The sequence below is a fragment of the Suncus etruscus genome, chromosome 16 (genome assembly GCF_024139225.1).
Source record: "Suncus etruscus isolate mSunEtr1 chromosome 16, mSunEtr1.pri.cur, whole genome shotgun sequence".
Taxonomy (NCBI): Eukaryota; Metazoa; Chordata; class Mammalia; order Eulipotyphla; family Soricidae; genus Suncus; species Suncus etruscus.
Genome location: NC_064863.1, coordinates 270,677 through 289,306, shown reverse-complemented (window position 1 = coordinate 289,306; position 18,630 = coordinate 270,677). Strand labels below are relative to the sequence as shown.

At 44.4% G+C, this 18,630-nt stretch overlaps 1 protein-coding gene across 1 annotated transcript in view; it reads right to left on the bottom strand.

Moving 5' to 3' along the window:
* Positions 1-404: 404 nt before the first annotated feature.
* Positions 405-18,630, bottom strand: part of RASGRP1 (RAS guanyl releasing protein 1) — an 87,306-nt gene continuing 69,080 nt past the window's right edge. Inside the window, exons 7-16 of the mRNA XM_049790044.1 lie at positions 14,824-14,940; positions 12,436-12,711; positions 11,603-11,683; positions 9,810-9,914; positions 8,417-8,526; positions 7,279-7,423; positions 6,460-6,496; positions 5,696-5,842; positions 4,318-4,703; positions 405-805 (exon numbers count right to left, since the gene is read on the bottom strand). Of these exons, the coding sequence (XP_049646001.1) occupies positions 671-805; positions 4,318-4,703; positions 5,696-5,842; positions 6,460-6,496; positions 7,279-7,423; positions 8,417-8,526; positions 9,810-9,914; positions 11,603-11,683; positions 12,436-12,711; positions 14,824-14,940 (1,539 nt within the window). The 3' untranslated portion in view covers positions 405-670. The remainder of the gene's footprint in view (positions 806-4,317; positions 4,704-5,695; positions 5,843-6,459; positions 6,497-7,278; positions 7,424-8,416; positions 8,527-9,809; positions 9,915-11,602; positions 11,684-12,435; positions 12,712-14,823; positions 14,941-18,630) is intronic.

The window sequence follows — 18,630 nt, the reverse complement described above, 5'->3', positions numbered from 1 at the left end:
TGTTTTCAGTTATTTGATTTGGTTATTTACGATGACTTACGGCTATGAGACTATAATTATTGACTTGCTATTAGATAATGAATATCATGTTGCTTATGTTGTCTTGTAGGCTTCTAAAATAATTGATTACATATGTAGATATTTATTTCTTGGTATAAGTGTTGTGATGAAGGAGAGGGGGAAAGGGCTAATTGATTGGCTTTGAGGTAGTAAAGTAGGAACCAGATTCATTTAAAAAATGTTATCGTATGGAGGGAGTGAATCTACTTTGTAATATGGATGTTTTTCTATATGTGATCTTTGGCTAGAACAAAGTGCATTCTAACTTAGTTCACAGAAAATTTGGTGAAAAAATTTTCCAGGGATTTTAGTTCTAAGAAGTAACTGGGAAGGTCAGGTAGGAGAAGCCATCTTGTCATTAGAATCACATGTTTTGCTTTGCATGCTTTTGGTATTAATCCTTGCAAAGAGGTTTGTGGTATGATTGTCAAAGCTTTTGTAATTCAGCTTTCCTTCCCTGTGGTACAACTGACTAAAAGAAAACAACACTGCACGTTAAGAATGTTAGGTCAAAAAAGAGGTTAACTGAGTTTTGAATCCCCCCTTTAAAGTCTACGGTTGTGTGGTTCCCAGGATCTGTGTTAATCTGTTCTCTCCTTCAGCTTCTGGGCTAAGAACAGTCCCTCTGCTCCATCTGCACTAAGATGTGATTGCTCCTTGAAAGCTTAAGGCTTTCTATTTTCTTCTGTGCACACTTCAGTTGGGTCTTTAAGACATCATTATCTGCTTTCAGAGTATTTACTTCCTAAAGGAAATGAAAAGAAGGCATGTTAATAAAGTTGCAGTGACTGGCAAATGAGCCAATACTGAGAGAACTACACTTGATTGGTATCTCCAGATTCACCTGGCTAAAAATTAACTACTTTCAGTACAGTTGTCTTGCCCAGAATACAAAATAACAGGTTAAATATCAGACAAATTATGCACACCGCAGTGGGTTTTTGGTTTTTGCTATATCAACAATATGAATGTTTCGGATGCAGAACAAACTGTTAAGAAGTGGGTAATGAAAAAATCATTAGATATACTGTTTGATAGGAGACCTCAATAGCAGAACAAATCTCTGATCAGGTTTGAAGTGTGAAAGTAATGAAATCAGAATGTACTATGAAATACTACAATTCATTCCATTTAAGTCCCTCCGCCCAATAATTGGAAACTAAATGGAATCTTGATAAAGAAGTTTACCCAGAGGGTATAAATCTCCAAAGTGGGATTTAGTTGTCTAATTTGCAGTGATTTAATTATAGATTTAGAAGTTAATTTGAAGTCTTCTGACTATCCAGTGCTTCGCATTATATTAATTTCACTAAAAGAGTATGTGAACAATGTCTGGGTAATATTGGAGTACTCGTTTCAGCCTGCATTACATAGCAACTTATGTGCTATTTTTAAATATCAAGCATTTGCTGTGTACCAGGTACTAGAATACATGATGCACCAATTATCTTACCTAGACACACTGCACACTGATGGCATGCTACCAAAGCTGGGGTGTTGGAATTCAAGTACACCTGACTGTAAATATTTGCCCTTTACCATGCTGATTTAAAGTTACATACGTGCACTTAAAGTAATGGTAAATTATTTGAAATCGGGGAATATCACAGTTTGCTCTTGTTCCTCAGCACTGCTTTGACTAGTCTGCAGTTTCTAGGGTTTTCTTTAAAATATGTCATTGGAAATTAAAGTTTTACTTTTTAATGTGGCTCTCTTTTCTTTTTCATGCCCAGTTGCTCTGGATAGGACTTCCAATACCATGTTGGGTAAAAATGACGGAGAACTGGTGATGTATAGTTTAGGGGTAGAGCACTTGCCTTATATGTGTGAGGCCCTGGGTTCTGTCCCTAAGACCACTAAAGTGTTGAGAACGCTCATTCTTAATCTTAAAGGAGCTCCTTTTAGCTTTTCACCAGCGATTGATGGCATACATATATGATTTTTGTTATGTTGTGGTATATTCTGTCCAGCTTTGTTTTTTAATCAAAAATGAATATTGAGCCTTGTTGAATGCTTTTTTATCATTAGGTTTTTTTTATCCATCATTATGTTCATGTGCCTTATGTTGATTTGCAAGTGCTAAATCACCCTTGTTTCTTTGTAGTATAAGTTCAAGAATTTGTTGGGGATCTTTGCATCAGAGTTCATCAGTTGTATTGTAATGTTTGGTTTCCCTTTCTGCTCTTGGAATAAGGGGAATGCTGACCTTATGAAAGAAATTTAAAAGTATTCTCCTTCAACTTTTAAAGAGAGTTTGAAAAGGATAACTATTAAATTGTTGATAATTGAAAATAAAAATTTTGAGGCTATTCCCGGCAAACCATGTGTGGTGCAGGTACTCAAGCTCTGGCCTCCTGTATGTTGTGCTCACCCTTTGAGTCATCTGTCTATACCTCAGATTTTCCATTTCTTTATGATTCAGTTTTCTGAGACTGTGCTTAGCAACTTACATATCCTCCAATTTGTTGGTAGATAATGTTCTTTCCAGAATCCTTTGCTATCCTCCTTTTTAGGCTTTTACTTTTTCAAGAAACCAGCTCTTAATTTAGTCACTCTTTGCTTTGAGGCGACACCTGGAGGTGCTCAGGGTTTATTTCTGGCTCTGAACACTCCTGGCAGGATTCAGGAGAATCATATGAGGTGCTGAGAATCAAACACATGTCAGCCATTTGCCAGGCAAGTGCCTTACCTATTGTACTATCTTTGACAACCTCTAGTAACTATAGAGTTTTAGAGGCAGGTACTATGTATGCCCTCTCATGCAGTTTCACTATATACTACATGAGCTTATATGAGTATATAAGCTAGTTAGTTTGTATTGATATGTCTCCAATTTGATGCTATCGAAAAAGAAGATAGATGGGCATTTCCTTCTCTTTAAAATAAAAGTAGTGATACGACTGATTGAAGACTACTGTCTTCATTCCAGAAAGTCTATAAGCTAACCCTCACTGTAAACTTTATATTCTAAACAGAAGTAGGTAACAGACTACAGTTAGACAGCTGCCTACTTTTCTACTTCATCCATTAGGTTCCAACTTACAGTTATTATGTTGTTGAATGGAACCTAATACATAAAAGAAGCTCCTGGTGGCACAGTCATTACCATTTTCTAAGGTATGTGGCTACGTGTTATATTTGATTGGGTATCAGCCATATCAGACTCTAAGCATCAGCACATTTCCCTTAAATATATGAAAGGGAAAAAAGCTTCCTGTAGTGATCTACAGTACATTTCCTAGGAGATAGGTAAACACAAAGTGAATACAGAACACTGATAAGAAGGTTAGCAAACATCTTAACAGGAGAGGATTTAGGCCAAGTTTGTCTAGGAAAGGACTGATGTACATGTAGTGAAGCTGTTTAACAGAAATTGGGTTTTCCAGGGCCGTAGCGGTAGCATAGTGGCTAGGGGTGTTTGCCTTGTATGTGGTTGACCCAGGATGGACCTGGGTTCAATCCCTGATATCCCAAAAAGCCCCCCCAAGCCATGAGTGATTTCTGAGCACATAGCCAGGAGTAACCCCTGAGTATCACCAGGTGCGGCCCAAAATAAAAAAAAAAAAAAAAAAGGGTTTTCTTTAAGGAGTCTTCAGTGGCCAGAGCTTTGGGCCCTGGCATTAGCATTTTGAAATGGTCCTTCTATAGCAGGGGTCTCAAACTCAATTTACCTGGGGGCCGCAGGAGGCAAAGTCAGGGTGAGGCAGGGCCGCATAAGGGATTTCACTTACCAAATAGTCAGAATAAAAATCGCATTAGTAAGAAAGTATCGCAAAAAATCGCAGTAAACATTTGCATATCCCGAACGGAACTGCTCCAGGTATGCGAATATTTAATGCAATTTTTTCTTACTAATGCGATTTTTATTGCGATTATTCAGTAAGCGAATAATCGCAAATACTGCGATATTTGAAAGCTGGCCACAGGCCACAAAATATTGTACGGAGGGCTGCAAACGACTTGCGGGCCTCGAGTTTGAGACCCCTGTCCTATAGCAACAGTAGACTCTGCACTCCTTTTCTGCTAGTGTAATATGAACCCATTGGTGTCTTTGAATGGTAGAATCTTTTATTCCCCTTTTCTCTTTCTACTCCCCTCTTGTAGTAGTCATCCTGGTTGGAATCTACACTTTACTGGCTCTCCTCTGATTTACACACACACACACACACACACACACACACACACACACACACACACACACACACACACACACACACACACAGTTCTCAGTGAGAAGAAAAGGGAAAAGCTAGGTACCTGTTCCAGCTCTTGGTAAGTTGGGAGTCTGAGGTGACGGAGCTCCTCCTTTGACTTTATAAGGGATTCTTTGTTTTCCCACTTGACAAAAGCCCGCTTTCTGATTAATACTGGGCTGGGGCATGGAGATGGGGGACCAGGAAGCACAGAAAGCATATCCTGGGCTGTTTTTCTTGGGGATGATGGCACAGAAGGGCCAATAGGACCCTCACTTCCGAGCCAGGGCAGCGATTCTGTCTGCGTAGCCTTGTGGGCAACAGTCCTCTTTAGCCGCACAGAAATCTTCTGTGAGGACACACCCATGAGCATGATTGTCCGGTCTTTACTTTCCTCACTGTGTTCCATGACTTGCCCATTGTGGAATGGAAAATGTCCTTCCTCAGGCGCTGGAGGTGACATAAGACATGTAAGTCCTTGAGCTTAATATTGACTAGTGAAAGAGTTCCTGACTTCATCAGGAATACCCCAGGCTCAACACAAACTCATTTTCCAGCACTCAGTTTTGGGGGTCCTCACTAGACAGTTAGAATCTAGAAGGTTTCTTCCTAGCTGGGATACTGGATTGGCCAAAATGGTTTCTGAACCACAGAAAGTTCTCCAAGTAGTATCATTAACCCAAGTGAGTGGGTCTAAGACTAGGTTCCAAGAAGGATGCTAGTTTAGTTCTACTTTCTTCGGAGCAAAAGAAAGAAAGGAAAAATATGGCAAGTAGCCCATAAAGTGGCTGGCAATATAAATGCTGCAGTGTGGATGAGACAGTTTTGATGAGCAGAGCCATCATAAAGACTAAATAGTCTGGGGCTGGGGAGATAGCAAGGAGATAGAACATTTGCCTTGCATGCAGAGGGACGGTGGTTCGAATCCCGGCATCCCATATGGTCCCCCAGGCCTGCCAGGATCGATTTCTGAGCGTAGAGCCAGGAGTAACCCCTGAGCGCTGCCAGGTGTGACCCAAAAAACAAAACAAAACATAAAAAGACTAAATAGTCCGTTTTCCCATTACTGATGTATCTTGAGATACAAGATGCAATTATGGCATATTTTCCTTTATTGCTCCAATTATATCTATGTCCTACCATTAGCTTACTCCTTTATGGGACTATGAAGGCACTAGAAGTCCTTGTTTTAAGGCAGTCTTTAGAAGGGTGGCTTGAGCTTCAGCCCCTTTCTAGTTCTATGCTAAATCCTTAACCTTCATGTTTCTCTGCCTCCTTCCATGAAAAACGGGCATATATAACTCTTAAAATAGCAGGTGCACAATAAGATTTCTTTCACATTTGTGGTGATCTCCCTCAAGAGTAGGGATGAGGTAGTATTTCTACCCTAGAAACCAGTCCTAGCATCCTCAATTTGAAGAGCAATGTTCTATGAACCTTACCATGGAGCAGATCCTTTGCTCCCAATGAGCAGAGGTTTGGCCCCACCGCGTTGCTGTATTCTGTGAGAGCTGCTGCATTCTTGGATCTCTTCTTGCACTCGAACACAACCAGATCTTTGCACTGTTTGTGGCAGTTCATCCCACAATCTGTGGACAAAAACTTCAGTCAGGAAGTCTGCATGTCACAAGCACATTGATGCTGTATTCTTGTCACACTCATCCTGTCATCTGGATATAGGGCCCTCCATTATTCCCAATGACCTTGCTTTCTCACTGGGACAGTCCTAGATCTCAATCTGTTTTGTTTGGGGTCCACACCGAGTGATGCTCAGGGGTCACTCCTGGCAAGCTCAGGGGACTATATGGGATGCTGGGGATCTCAGACTTAAGAATCTCACAAGTGGCTTGTTTTCCTGGAGGGAAGAGGTGGGTAGGGTGTTGTTCATCCTGCATATACTTCCCTGGAGGTCCCTAGCTGCCCATTAGACCTTATTTTATTTTATTTTTTTGCATGTACCCTTCACTAGGGAACTATCTTTCCATGACCATCTGACAGCCGTCTACCTGCATCTCTGTCTAGCAAGGGGAACTGGTCCACTGGGGCATCCACACAGTCTGGAGCTGTGTGGCCACTTCACAGGACACCGGAAGAAGCCAGTGTGGCAGAGGAGGCTGACCTGAGAAGCTGGGAGAAACCAGTCACTGCTTTGGGTAAAAATGCTTTCAAGAATCCCGAGTCCAGGATTAGCAAAGTGGAAGCTTACCTTTACATCGAAATCCTTGTTTGATGACTCCCCAGAGCTGTAAAACAAAGGGCACAATGCAACATACATTCATCTCTGGGGTGAGTCTAGTGCTGCCTTGTTCATTTTCCTCATTTCTGCTCTACCTCAAGTAGGGGGAGAAACCTAGTCTTTCTCCAGTTTTAACATCCCTGGCTTTAAGTTGCAAACCATCTAGCATTCTCTAGCACTCACTGTCATTGACTAATGGAGCCTGAAGTGAATGAAGAGAAGAAACTTTCCTAGATGGGAAACTATAAAAGTGTAAGACCTAGGGTAAGACAGGAGGGGCCAGTCTTAAAGCTTTTAAAGGAGTTTTCCTTGGGAGTGAGTTGTGCGTGTATGTGTGTGTGTGGGAGACTCTTTTGATATTTTAGAAGCATATTTCAGATTCATTATTTCCTACCATTTCATCCTAGACCTCTTGTACCAGAGGAGAAACCAGCAGGAATAGGAAAAGAAGAGTAAAGTAAAAACCGCATTTGAGGACTTTAGATTAAGCTCTAAAACAAATGATTAGGTCATGAGCTGTATGCCTGGCTTTAAAAACAAACGGAGGTTCCCTATTACTTGGGCCCATTGGTTCCTTTTCAGGAAAAAGAAAGTACCCCAAGCCCAGCTGTTAAGCTAGCGTCCTTGCAGGGAATCGTCATAGAGGCCCTCCCTCCCACCAACCCCAAAACTACCTCCTGGATAAATTCAGCATCCTAGCCAGAGGCAGTATTGCTCACTTGGGGGAACACAGACTTAATCGGTCTCCTAACCTTCCACCCAGTGGCACACTAGGAACAGACAACTCACAAATCCAGCACAGTTGTCGCAGAAAGTGGGCTTCAGGTAGGTGGTCTCTTGGAAGTTATGAGGAAAGCCCAGGCCCAGCTTTGAGTAGATGGAGCTGGCCCGCATGAAGTAAGCCGTGATCTCTTCTCTGCTGATGAGGCCTTCCCTGCAACAGAGGACAAGAGCACGGGAATGGGGGCAGGCCAGGTGGCAGCCAGGCCTAAAAGCTCCTTTCTTCTCCTGGAGTGGCAGCGTTGTCTGATAATAACTCCCATGAGTGAGGCCTCAGCATGGGATCCACATAGTCAGCAGGTTATGTGGCATTCTTTGTTTCCACAGTGCTGTTTCTATGACTATTTTCCTACATTACTTAGCCACTGTCTAGATAAGACTTGAAAAATGAATGATGGGAAGTCTATGCTGCAGTTTTACTTTACTCTAAATGGACCCAATACAGACCCCATCAATCACAATTTTGGTTTCATATAGAGACTAAACTTAAGTAACTTGAGAACAGTAAACATGCAAAACATGAACTTTCTCTGTAAAGACGAAGAAGGAAGACTAAATTTTTTCTTATTTATAATTGACTTCCTAAAATGGCAGGTATATAAGATTTTTATTTTTGAGACATTTTAAAAGCACACTTAAAAAATAAATGGGTTTGAGCAATAGCACAGCGGTAGGGCATTTTTACCTTTCATGCAACCAATCCAGGACAGATAGTGGTTCGAATCTTGGCATATGGTCCCCCAAGCCTGCCCGGAATGATTTCTGAGCAATGAGCCAGGAGTAAGCCCTGAGCGCCATTGGGTGTGACCCAAAATCCAACGAAGCAAAACAAAACCAAAGCCAGATAGGTATTCACTTGAAGTTCAACACACACCCCTTTTAGGGGCAAGTTGTTGTTGGGCTATACCTGGCCCTGTACTCAGAAATCACTCTGGGTAGGTACTTGGGAGATCATATGTGGTGCCAAAGAATAGGCTGGGGTTTACTATACAAGGCAAGCCCCTCATTTGTTTCCATCTTGCCATCCCTTGATGGTTGTTCAAGCCCTAATATTCATTAAGTGACCATATAACAACTTACCTGGTTCTACAGTGTCCTCAAGTGAGTGACATACCCTTAAACCCTTCTTGTTGGAGTCTACGCTCACCTGTCTTTGTCCATCACACAGAAGGAAAATGGGAAACTTGCAGCAATCTTTTCAAACTCCTCTTGAGAAATGTATCCATCCTGGTCGTGATCATAGTTCTTAAAGACAGACTATTAAAAAAGATTTGTTATTATTTGGGTCAGTGGGTGGGGGTGCTACACCTGGTTGTGCTCAGAACTTTCTCCTGGTTCTAGGCTTAAGAGGATTGAACCAAGGTTGTTTGAGCGCAAAACATGCTCCCTATCACTCCAGTGCTCTCCCTCCCAAATAAACGGTATTTTTTACTGACAAAGCAATCATTTTTTCCTTTTGCAAGCTAAAGCAGCTGGGTAAAAGCTTATTTGTAGCCTGAGAGGAACAGAAAACTGCTCCAAGATACATTGACGGTCCCCTCTGTGGGGTGTGGCCAGTTGCTTTTAATTTTAATAATCCCTGACCTTGCTCTGTTCTTTTAGGTCTAGGCCCAGAGACCTATTCTTTCTCCACCAGCATATCCCCTGAGGCTGAAATTTCTCTCCTCAAGCCTCTCAGACTCATTGTTCTGTCACAGGCTGGTGCTTTACTTTTCTGTAGTCTCACTGGATGTTCCACAAGGATAATCGTAAAACTTACTGCCTCTGTCTTTAGCATAGTGAACTGAGCCAAGCAGTCTGAAAAGTTCAGGTTTAGGTTCTCCTTATGCCGCTTATTGCAAACTCATCCTAATGGCTCGTGCCTACAAGTCAACTAACCTGTTCTCTCTCCTTAAGAGGAGACCACCTTTTCTTTGTTGGGGGCTGTTTGTGCCAAGTGGTGCTCTGGGGTCCCCACTTGTGATTCTCAGCCAACCAGGCCAACACAAGGGCTAAAGAATATCAGGCTGCTGGGGCCCAGCAGTATCTAGTGGGTTTACCGAGCAGTGAGATCAGACCTGAGATGGGAGCATGTTGCCCTAACTATAGTTGTATCTTCTGACTCTTAGAAAGAATCTTTTTTTTTCCTTTCTTTCTTTTTTTTTGAGGGTAAGGTCACACCCAGCTGTGCTCAAGGGTTGTTCCTGGCTCTGCACTCAGGAATCATTCTTGGCAGTACTTGGGGGATCATATAGGCTGCTGGGGATCAAACCTGGGTTGGTCAGGTGCAAGGCAAACACCCTACCTGCTGTACTCTCTCTGGACCAAGAGGCCTTTTTTCTTATTTCCACCCCTGTCCTCACTATGAGGCCAAAGACTTTGCAGAATGTACTCTAGGAACTGTTCTGCTATAATATGAACTGTGAGTTACCCTTCCTCACCTTTGTGTTTGTACCTACCTACCTAACTTACCTACCGAGAGCAAGCGAGAGAAAGACAAGAGAGCACTAAATCTAGCAGTGTGTTGGTTGCTTTTGTTGCTGAAACCCAGCTATACTTACATCCACCATCCTCTGAACGTGTTTGCTTATGGTCTTCGGGTCAGGTTTGGGGGACACTCCGGAGGCCCAGTCCACCACCACTGGCGGCTTTGAAGGTGTTAGTGGCTAAAAGGGATTCAAGAGAAATTCCCCTGGTAAGCATGAAATCTTGTGCTGTCCTTCTTTGCCCACTACTATGACAGCCTCTGTAGGCAAACTTCTGCCACATATAGAGGAATCTAACAGTTCTGTCACTTCCACAAGTACTGGAGAGACAGTGTGCAAAATGCTCCAACAGTCTCTTCTGCAGGTCATCTAAAATCCTCAATTTGTATTGGACTCCCTCTTCATTAAGAGTTAGTGGAGTACCCACATTTTCTTTGTTTTCTACTTGGTACAAATGTGAATGAGGAGAGAATAGTAAAATGAAGGAAGATAGACAAGGAAAAGATCTGAGGCCTGGAGTAGCCATGATGGAATCTCAGCCCAACTTAAAATTTAAGAACAGGAGGGGTCGGAGTGGTGGCGCAAGCGGTAAGGCATCTGTTTTGCTGGTGCTAGCCTAGTACAGACCACAGTTAGATCTCTCAGCATCCCATATGGTCCCTCAAGCCAGGCACGATTTCTGAGCTCATCGCCAGGAGTAAGCCCTGAGCGTCACGTAGTGCAGCCAAAATAAAAAAAAAAAAAAATCTAAGAACAGGAAAATGAATGACCCATTTCGGTGAGATAGTATTTTAAAATGGAACATGCCGAGTATTTCAATCGAACATCTTGTATTGTAATAAAGAACTAGAACTTAACCGTTTTACTTTGATGGTGGCAGTCTTTGGGAAGGATCACACCCGACGGCACTCGGGTTCCCCTGGCTCTCCGCTCAGAAATCGCTCCTGGCAGGCTCGGGACCATATGGGATGCGGGCATTGAACCTGACCCGATCCAGTCTTGGCGCGTGCAAGGCAAATACTTGCCATCTCTCTGTTGCTCTGGCCCCTGTGACTAGACCAAACCAAGCTTTTTTAGGACTTGTTCCCAGTACTGGCCCATAAGTGAGCCAGGGATCAATCGACCAGGGTTGGCCACACGCAAGGCAGAACTTCACATTCCTGAACTACCTCTCGGTTCCCTGGGTCCGAGAGACGATGACATCTAGCTAATGGAACTGGCAAACTGAAATTCTTAGGTGTAGACAGATCTCTCCCCCTGACCACTTTCATGACGGAGGCTTGGAAAGCTCCCGAGAGAGGATGACCAGTCAGTCCTGCAGAAGAAGATGTAGTTCCACCTCTCTGGAGGAAAGATGAGCCCGGCGAACTGTGAGGTTCCTAACACCTGGCTGTGTTAGGGTTCATCACAGGGTATCAAAGCCTGCAATCTGCGCTTGCTGCCCCAGATGAACACATTGTGCTAGGCTTTCCCCTCGAGGCAGAGGGCGTCAGAGCATTAGCTTCTGCTCAGCGGACATATTCCTTTCATTACACCCACAAAGCACAGCGTTAGAAGATGTGGGGACTCTAATCATTGGGGGCAGATACCAGTAAGTCCACACGACAGCCTTCATTATCTCAAACACCTTGTGATGCTCACACTGAGTAGAGCACAGACTTCACTTCATCATCTGTCTCTTCACACAGACCTCGGTTCTCCATGGTCAGGGGCCATTCCCCACACACGCCAATGCCTTCTCTGTTGCCACCCATGCCGTGACACATACTCTGCTTTAACTGACCAAATTACACCTGAAGATGAAGGATGTTGAGGAGTAGCCTGCGAAGCACCCAGTTCCCACCCAGGCTTCTCAGTCTGAAACTCACTGGAGCTCTGTGGTTTCTCGGCTCCCGGGCATAGGAGAGCTCATAGATTTCATCTTCCGTGTAGTAGAGATCCAGGGAGAGCTGCAGGTTAAACAGAGCAGAACAAGAATAACTATGAAGTGTCGTTGGAAATCCTGGGAGTCAGTTTCTTTCGGGTCTTCCTCTCTTGTGGCTTATTATGGGATCTGAGTGGTTTGTCTGAAAGTCCCAAAAGTTTGGGCCGGAGCTGTGGTGCAGCAGTAGGGTGTTTGCCTTGCACACGTCTGACCTAAGACAGACTGCAGTTTGATCCCTGGCGTCCCATATGGTCCCCCAAGCCAGGAGCGATTTCTGAGCGCATAGCCAGGAGTGACCCCTGAGTGTCACCGGGTGTGGCCCAAAAATAAAAAAATAAAATAATCTCAAAGTTTGAATGCTGTATGTAGCACCTCTTATTACAACAGGGCAATATTTATTTTCTTGCTACTGTATCTTGAGAGAAGTCTAAAGAGGGCCAGGCTATAATTTAAAGCTATTAAACTATGATTTAGTATCTAAGCCTTCATGCAGCACTTAATAAGCACAAGGCCCCTTTTCACTCACGGCAGAGGATTTTCCCGGCCTGAAACTTAATGGGTGTCACAGTCTGGGGCAGTAGAGTTTCCTGTCCTAGAATCTAAGAGGACCAGGACTTGGAAATAATCTTCACATCCTCGGCTACCACCTTCACGCCCTTCTCAGTGCAGCCACTGACAGACAGGCTGTTCTGTCCTTGCACCTCCGTGCTCCCAATCTAGAAAATGGAGACAAAAGCTTCTGCCCTGGTGCAGGGTGTAGGTGAGGGTGGCGCTCACCGTTAGCAGGTGCACGAGGTCCTTGTTGGCTTCCAGGGGCGGGGCCACCTCCTGCAGCTGCACCAGCTCATTGATGTGGTTGTACAGGGCCAGCAGCTTGTGCACGTTCACCTTCCCATCCTCCAGATAGTCGGGCATGGCTTCGTACAGGGAGATGAGGTCCTTGAGGTGCACCCCAAGGATCGGGATCTTGAAGTGGGTGCACTCCCCGTAGGCTCGCCGGTAGTTGTCATAGTTTCTACAGGAGGACAGCAGCTCAGTCATCTCGCCCAAAACCTGCAAAGCACAACAGAGCCTGTCGTAGCACTGCGGACTGGCGGGGGGCTCTCCGCAGCAGACACCTGTTCCCCACCCCAGCTTGGGCTTTCAGGCAGGGCTGCTGGTTCTGCTCCCAGGTGCTGGCGTGACTCACAAACTGAAAACTCAGCTGTGGCAAGCACCAGCATATTTGCAAACTCGGGGTCTTATTTGGTTTGTTGCATAACTGGAAAGTATAAAATGAGGGTTTAGCATTTTGAAACAGTTTTTATACTCAAAATTCTCTTTAAGTCCCAGAGAATTATTTCTCTACTTTTAGTAATACAAGCACCTGATGCCAACAAGGTTCAGAAGTCCTTAGGAAATGACAGGCAGCCTTTTGAGATTTCTCCAGATCAGGGTAACATTTTGTCTGAGGATGTATGCGCTAATGTGTTGCTGGCAGGGGAAAGGAGTGAGTTTTAAGCATGCTGCTTTTGTCATCATAAGAACATGGATGTCCTTATGCTAGCTGTGTCTTAGCACAGTGATTCTCAAACTGGACCTCTGCCTAGGAACTAGCAGGTGGTAGTCAATACGCAGAAACAACCGAAAAGCCCACTGATAGGTGACTGGAGAAAGAGCTATGAGAGAGAACACCAAATGGCCTTTAGAGAAGATACGATCTTGCCTTCTGTGACACCTTGAATGGAGCCTGGGATGGTGAGACTAAGTCAGAATGTGAAAGACAATTACCAGATGGTTTCTCTTATAAATGACCAAAGCAAACTAACAAAACCCAACAGATTCTGTGGAAAGTATGACGGGGAGCAGGAAGAGTAGGGAAAAGAGGAACAGGGGCTCAGTCTAATCCTGGGAAGGATGTTAGAACTTGGTGGGCCTGAATTGAGGCTGATTCATATATGGGGTGAGCTGTACTCCCAAAAAAGAGAACTGTAAAGTCAGGGTGAATCAACATTTTAATTTTGAAAAAGTGCCATTTGTCTCCAGGGAGGAACTTGTCCTACAGCTAACTGCTAGCACTTGCTCTGAGCTGACCAGACCCTGTCAAGCATGCCAAGAAGGAATAGTCCTCATAAGACAGCCATTTTTCTTCTCAGGAGATGTGATAAGCTCCCAGGATGGTGAAAGGCTACTCATTCACTCCACACCCCACCCTCCATACTGTGGGGCAGGTGCCACAAACATGATGCCACTGCTGTGGGGAGTCGCCAAGTGGAAGGGAAGCGCCACACATGAAGGTGTATTAATCTCAGACTCTTCCCCTGTGCCATCTAGACATGGTGGCTCTGGTCAGTGTTCACCAGGCCTCAAAGACTCCTTGGAGAAGAATAGGGTGACCATCATCAGGAGAGTGGGGTGAGAGATGAGACACATTCCTAAAGGTGGTAGAACACTCGGGGAGGAGGAAAACACATTTTCTTCTGGAGGAGGTGTGCATCAGTCAGCTGGAGGCCTGGGAAGTGAGTTTAGCTGGGGGGTGGGAGGGGGATGACCAGTCCTTTTCCACGAGGTGGAAATGTTCCAGCAGTCATCTAAGGTGACCATAGCTCAGATTGGAGTCTATTCTGCCTCATCCAACTATGCAGGCAGGAGCATGATTGCTTCAGAGAGTGACTTCTGAGCCAAACACTGCATAGCACAACATGACACATGAGGACTTCACGTCCAACAATCTGGGAAAAGTCAACTATTTAGAAGGCCAGTCTCCACAGTTTTGGGGTTTTTTTTTGTTTTTGTTTTTCAAACTAAACTACTACCCGGTTTATCAGCTGGACTACCTCCTGGGAACCATTCTGGGGAGTGGGTGGCCAAAGCAGAAAGCAAAGACCTCCCCTGGAACACTTTACCCCAACTGGCTGGCCAAAGAGTATTTGTGTGCAGAGACTTGCAGGGTCAGATCAAACTCGAATCATTCCTTGCTTCCTTCCCCTAAGTAAAGTCAGCTTGTTCTTTGAATTGTGACAGCCCTGTCCTGTGGGTTTTATAGAGCTTGCTCCCTTGGTATTCTCTATCTGACTGACAAAGGATGGTGTGGATTGGAGATGACCTCTAGCTGCCCCCAGGGCGAAAGCCACACTGCCATGGGCCCAGCGAAGGCAGCCAAGTGAAGGAGACCAAGGCACTGACCTTATTGATCTCATGTGGGACATGTGCGCTTGTCTCCTTGAGCCTGGAGATGGAGCTGTGGCAGAGCCCACCGATCACCGCCATCAGGGTGTTGAAGTTCTGGAGCTGGTGGAGCTTCTGTGACACAAACCAAGGGAGCAGATGCACTTTGAGTACCGGTGTCTGGGGGGTTCGGCGGGTCCAAGCCCAGCCAACAGCTGCAGTGACTCCACTAGACTTCACCCTGGCCCAGCAAGTTTCAGTGCACATGACAGTACACCCCACACTGTTGCTCTGTCACTAACCTCACACCCCACACACCCCACACACCCCCATGGGACTTGTTCAAACACTGAGACTGCTTCTGTACCCAAGCCCAGGTTTTCTGTATCTTCTGTAGCTGGGGCTGAGATCAGACATCTGAAGGTTTTTTTTTTTTTTTTTTTTTATTGTTTTGTTGTGGGGCCACATCCAGAGGTGCTCAGGGATTACTCCTGACAGTATTGAATCTGGGTTGGCAGTTTGCAAAGGCAAGTGCCTCACCCACTACACTATTTCTATGACCCTCGAGATCTGTTTTTAATGTACTAGGTGGCCAGATACTGAACTTTAAGAACCACAAGTCCATCTGCAAAAAAAAAAAAGTACATACTACAGTGTAATATTTTATATTCTTCCTTCACCCACATTAGCCATATTTTTACTTTGAGGGTAAGGTCTTTGCTTCATTCTCCTATATAATGTCAGTGGAGATTTTATATATATCTTTATGTGCCACTGCTGGAGGGAGTGCAGTGGCTCCATTACAGTTCACTTCACTATATATATATATATATATATGTATGTATGTGAAAGAAGCTAGACTCATGGGTGAATTTCTACTGAGTGCTCACAGTATGTTTTCTTGAATCAGTTGCTTCAGCTGCTCCCCATCCAACACCAAGCACAGTCATTCAACTCAGCCTGGGCTGCACCTCAGCCAGGCCATCCCAGCCCCAGTAGTGTGTTATGTAGGACAGCCTGGGTACCTTCTGAAATATTTTAAAGATCTAGATAAACATATCCCGAGCCCCTAAGATCAACTGGGGACTATGATCAGAAAAGCCTCTGCTGTCTTGGGTCTGACATACAGTTTGAGTGAAAATTAAAAAAAAAAAATGGGGAGAGTGGTTTGTTTTGGGGCTATATCTAACAGTGCTCAAGGATTATTCCTGGCTTTGTTCTCAGAAATTACTCCTGGCAAGCTCGGGAACCATGTGGGATGCTGAGCTTGGAAACTGAGTTGGCCACATGCAAGGCAAAGTTTCTTTTTTTTTTTTCCCCCATTTTTATTAATTCTTTATTCTCTTTCTATTTCTTTTTTTTTTAATTTTTATTTTGATCATAATGGGTTATATATCTTTCACAGTTGTATTTTAGGTACATATTAACATTGAATCAGGGGAATACTCACCACCAAAATTTTCCTCCCCCCTTCCCCGTTCCCTTTCTGCAACCCATATCCCCCACCATCACCCCTGGGCTGCTAGAGTAGGTGGTCCCCTCTTTGTCTAGCTTACTATTAGTGATTATATATCTGTTTGGTCCTAGTACCCTCATGGCAAAGTTTCTAAAGCTGTGCTATCTCTCTGACTCTGAAAATCAAACTTTGTCTCAAGAGATGGCTCAAAAGGCTGTGTGTAAATCTAAGATGCAGGAGCCCCAGGTTCTGCCTCAAGCACCAGCCTTGAGTACTTCTATCCCAAGTTAGGAGTGGGCTCCAAGACAAGGAAAATAACACCAATTTTGTTAAGCCCATGAGGATGTGGAGGAGAGAATTGGGGGCTGGCATTTTAATTATCTTGACTAGAAAATAAAAATTCAGAGCTAATAAAATGCAAATGAAAGTACCCTGGGACCCACTTTGCTGAGATGTGATTGCTGATGTGTAGAAACATAAGTGAAACAAAACTACTCAGAGGCATAAAGCAAATCTTCAGAAAAAGAGGCCATGCTCAGTTCCAGTGAGTCTGTTGATATGCTTGTCCCTCCCACTTATGTACTGAATCCAGTTTTCTTCCCCAAAAAAACATGCACTCTAAAGACTTGTGATACTTGTGATAAACACTGAAAAGACAAATCCCTTATTCTTGTAACAAGATGTAACCTGTATCCCCCTTTATACAGAAACTTGTGGAAGGCCATAGTATTTGCCTTGTCCACAGCCAACCAGGTTTGACCCCTGGTATAGCATATGGTCCCCTGAACACCACCAGGACAATTCCTAAAAGCAGGGTCAAAACCCCATTCATTGTCTAGAAAAACCTCTGAGCATCAACAGATGTTGCCCAAATAATAAAATAAAAAGAAAACAAATAACATAAAAAAGAAACTTCTGGAACTATTACTTAATTTTGCTTCTCTCAGTGGTTTTCTTTTTTTTTTCTTTTTTTTTTTTTTTTTTTTTTTGGTTTTTGGGCCACACCCTGTGACGCTCAGGGGTTACTCCTGGCTATGCGCTCAGAAGTTGCTCCTGGCTTCTTGGGGGACCATATGGGACGCCGGGGGATCGAACCGCGGTCCGTCCTAGGCTAGCGCAGGCAAGGCAGGCACCTTACCTCCAGCGCCACCGCCCGGCCCCCGTCTCTCAGTGGTTTTCAAACCCAATTACCATTTCAGAGTCACCTAGGAGTCTCAAAAGAAATGCTAACTCGAAGACTCCACCTTACACCTTAGCCTGCTGTGCAATCTAATGATCTTTGTGTGTTTATCTGTGGAAAATACATAGTGCTAAATTGACCATCTTACCCAATTTTAAGTATCTAGTTCAGCATGTAAAGTACATTGGTAGCATCCTACAATCAACCTCCTTTACCCTAAATTTAAGCAACAACTTCCATTTTCCCTTTTCCCCTGGAAAATGTGGGTGTGAATCCACTTCTTAAAAATATTAATAATCTCAGGACTGGGGAGGGAGGGAGAGAGAGAGAGAGAGAGAGAGAGAGAGAGAGAGAGAGAGAGAGAGAGAGAGAGAGAGAGAGGGAGGGAGGGAAGGAGGGAGGGAGGGAGGGAGGGAGGGAGAGAGAGAGAGAGAGAGAGAGAGAGAGAGAGAGAGAGAGAGAGAGAGAAGAGAGGGAGGGGCCAGAGTGATAGCACAGCTGTAGGGCATTTGCCTTGCACGTTGCTGAGGACCAGGGTTCAATCCATATATCCATATGGTCCCAAGCCTGCTAGGAGCAATTTCTGAGCATCGACGGGTGTGGCCCCAAAACAAAAACAAACAGGCAAAAATAAGTAAAATGTCTTTAAAAAAAGAGAATGTACAAATGAAAAGCACATGCCTGGCATGTGGCCAACCCAGGTTGGATCCCTGGCATCCCACATGATCTCCCGAGAGCCTGGAATAAGCCATGAGCACAGCTGAGTGTGGTCCCCCAAAATCCAACTATCCAAGTTATATCTTCTTCCCCCCACTCTAAACTATTGTGACAAACAGGAAAGAGCAAACACCATTGCAGTTCATGGTAGATATGGAGATAGCTAACGGTACACAATCCCTGCAGGTTCGAGGAGGGAAAACTAGCTCTCTGGGAAAGACAGACTGATGCAACTCTGGTGGAAGGGGGAATAATTTGGTGGAAGGGAAAAAAGAATTGGTGGAAGCCCAGTGGAAGGTCCCTTTTGGCACTGAGCAATAGTACAGATCTAATGGATAGGCACTTGCTTCGTTCATGGGCTTGATCCCCAACACCCCATATGGTCCGCTGAACCTATCGGAAGTGATTCCTGAGTGCAGAGCAAAGAGCAATCCCTGAACTGCCTGGTGTGCTCCCTTAGCCTTCTAAAGCT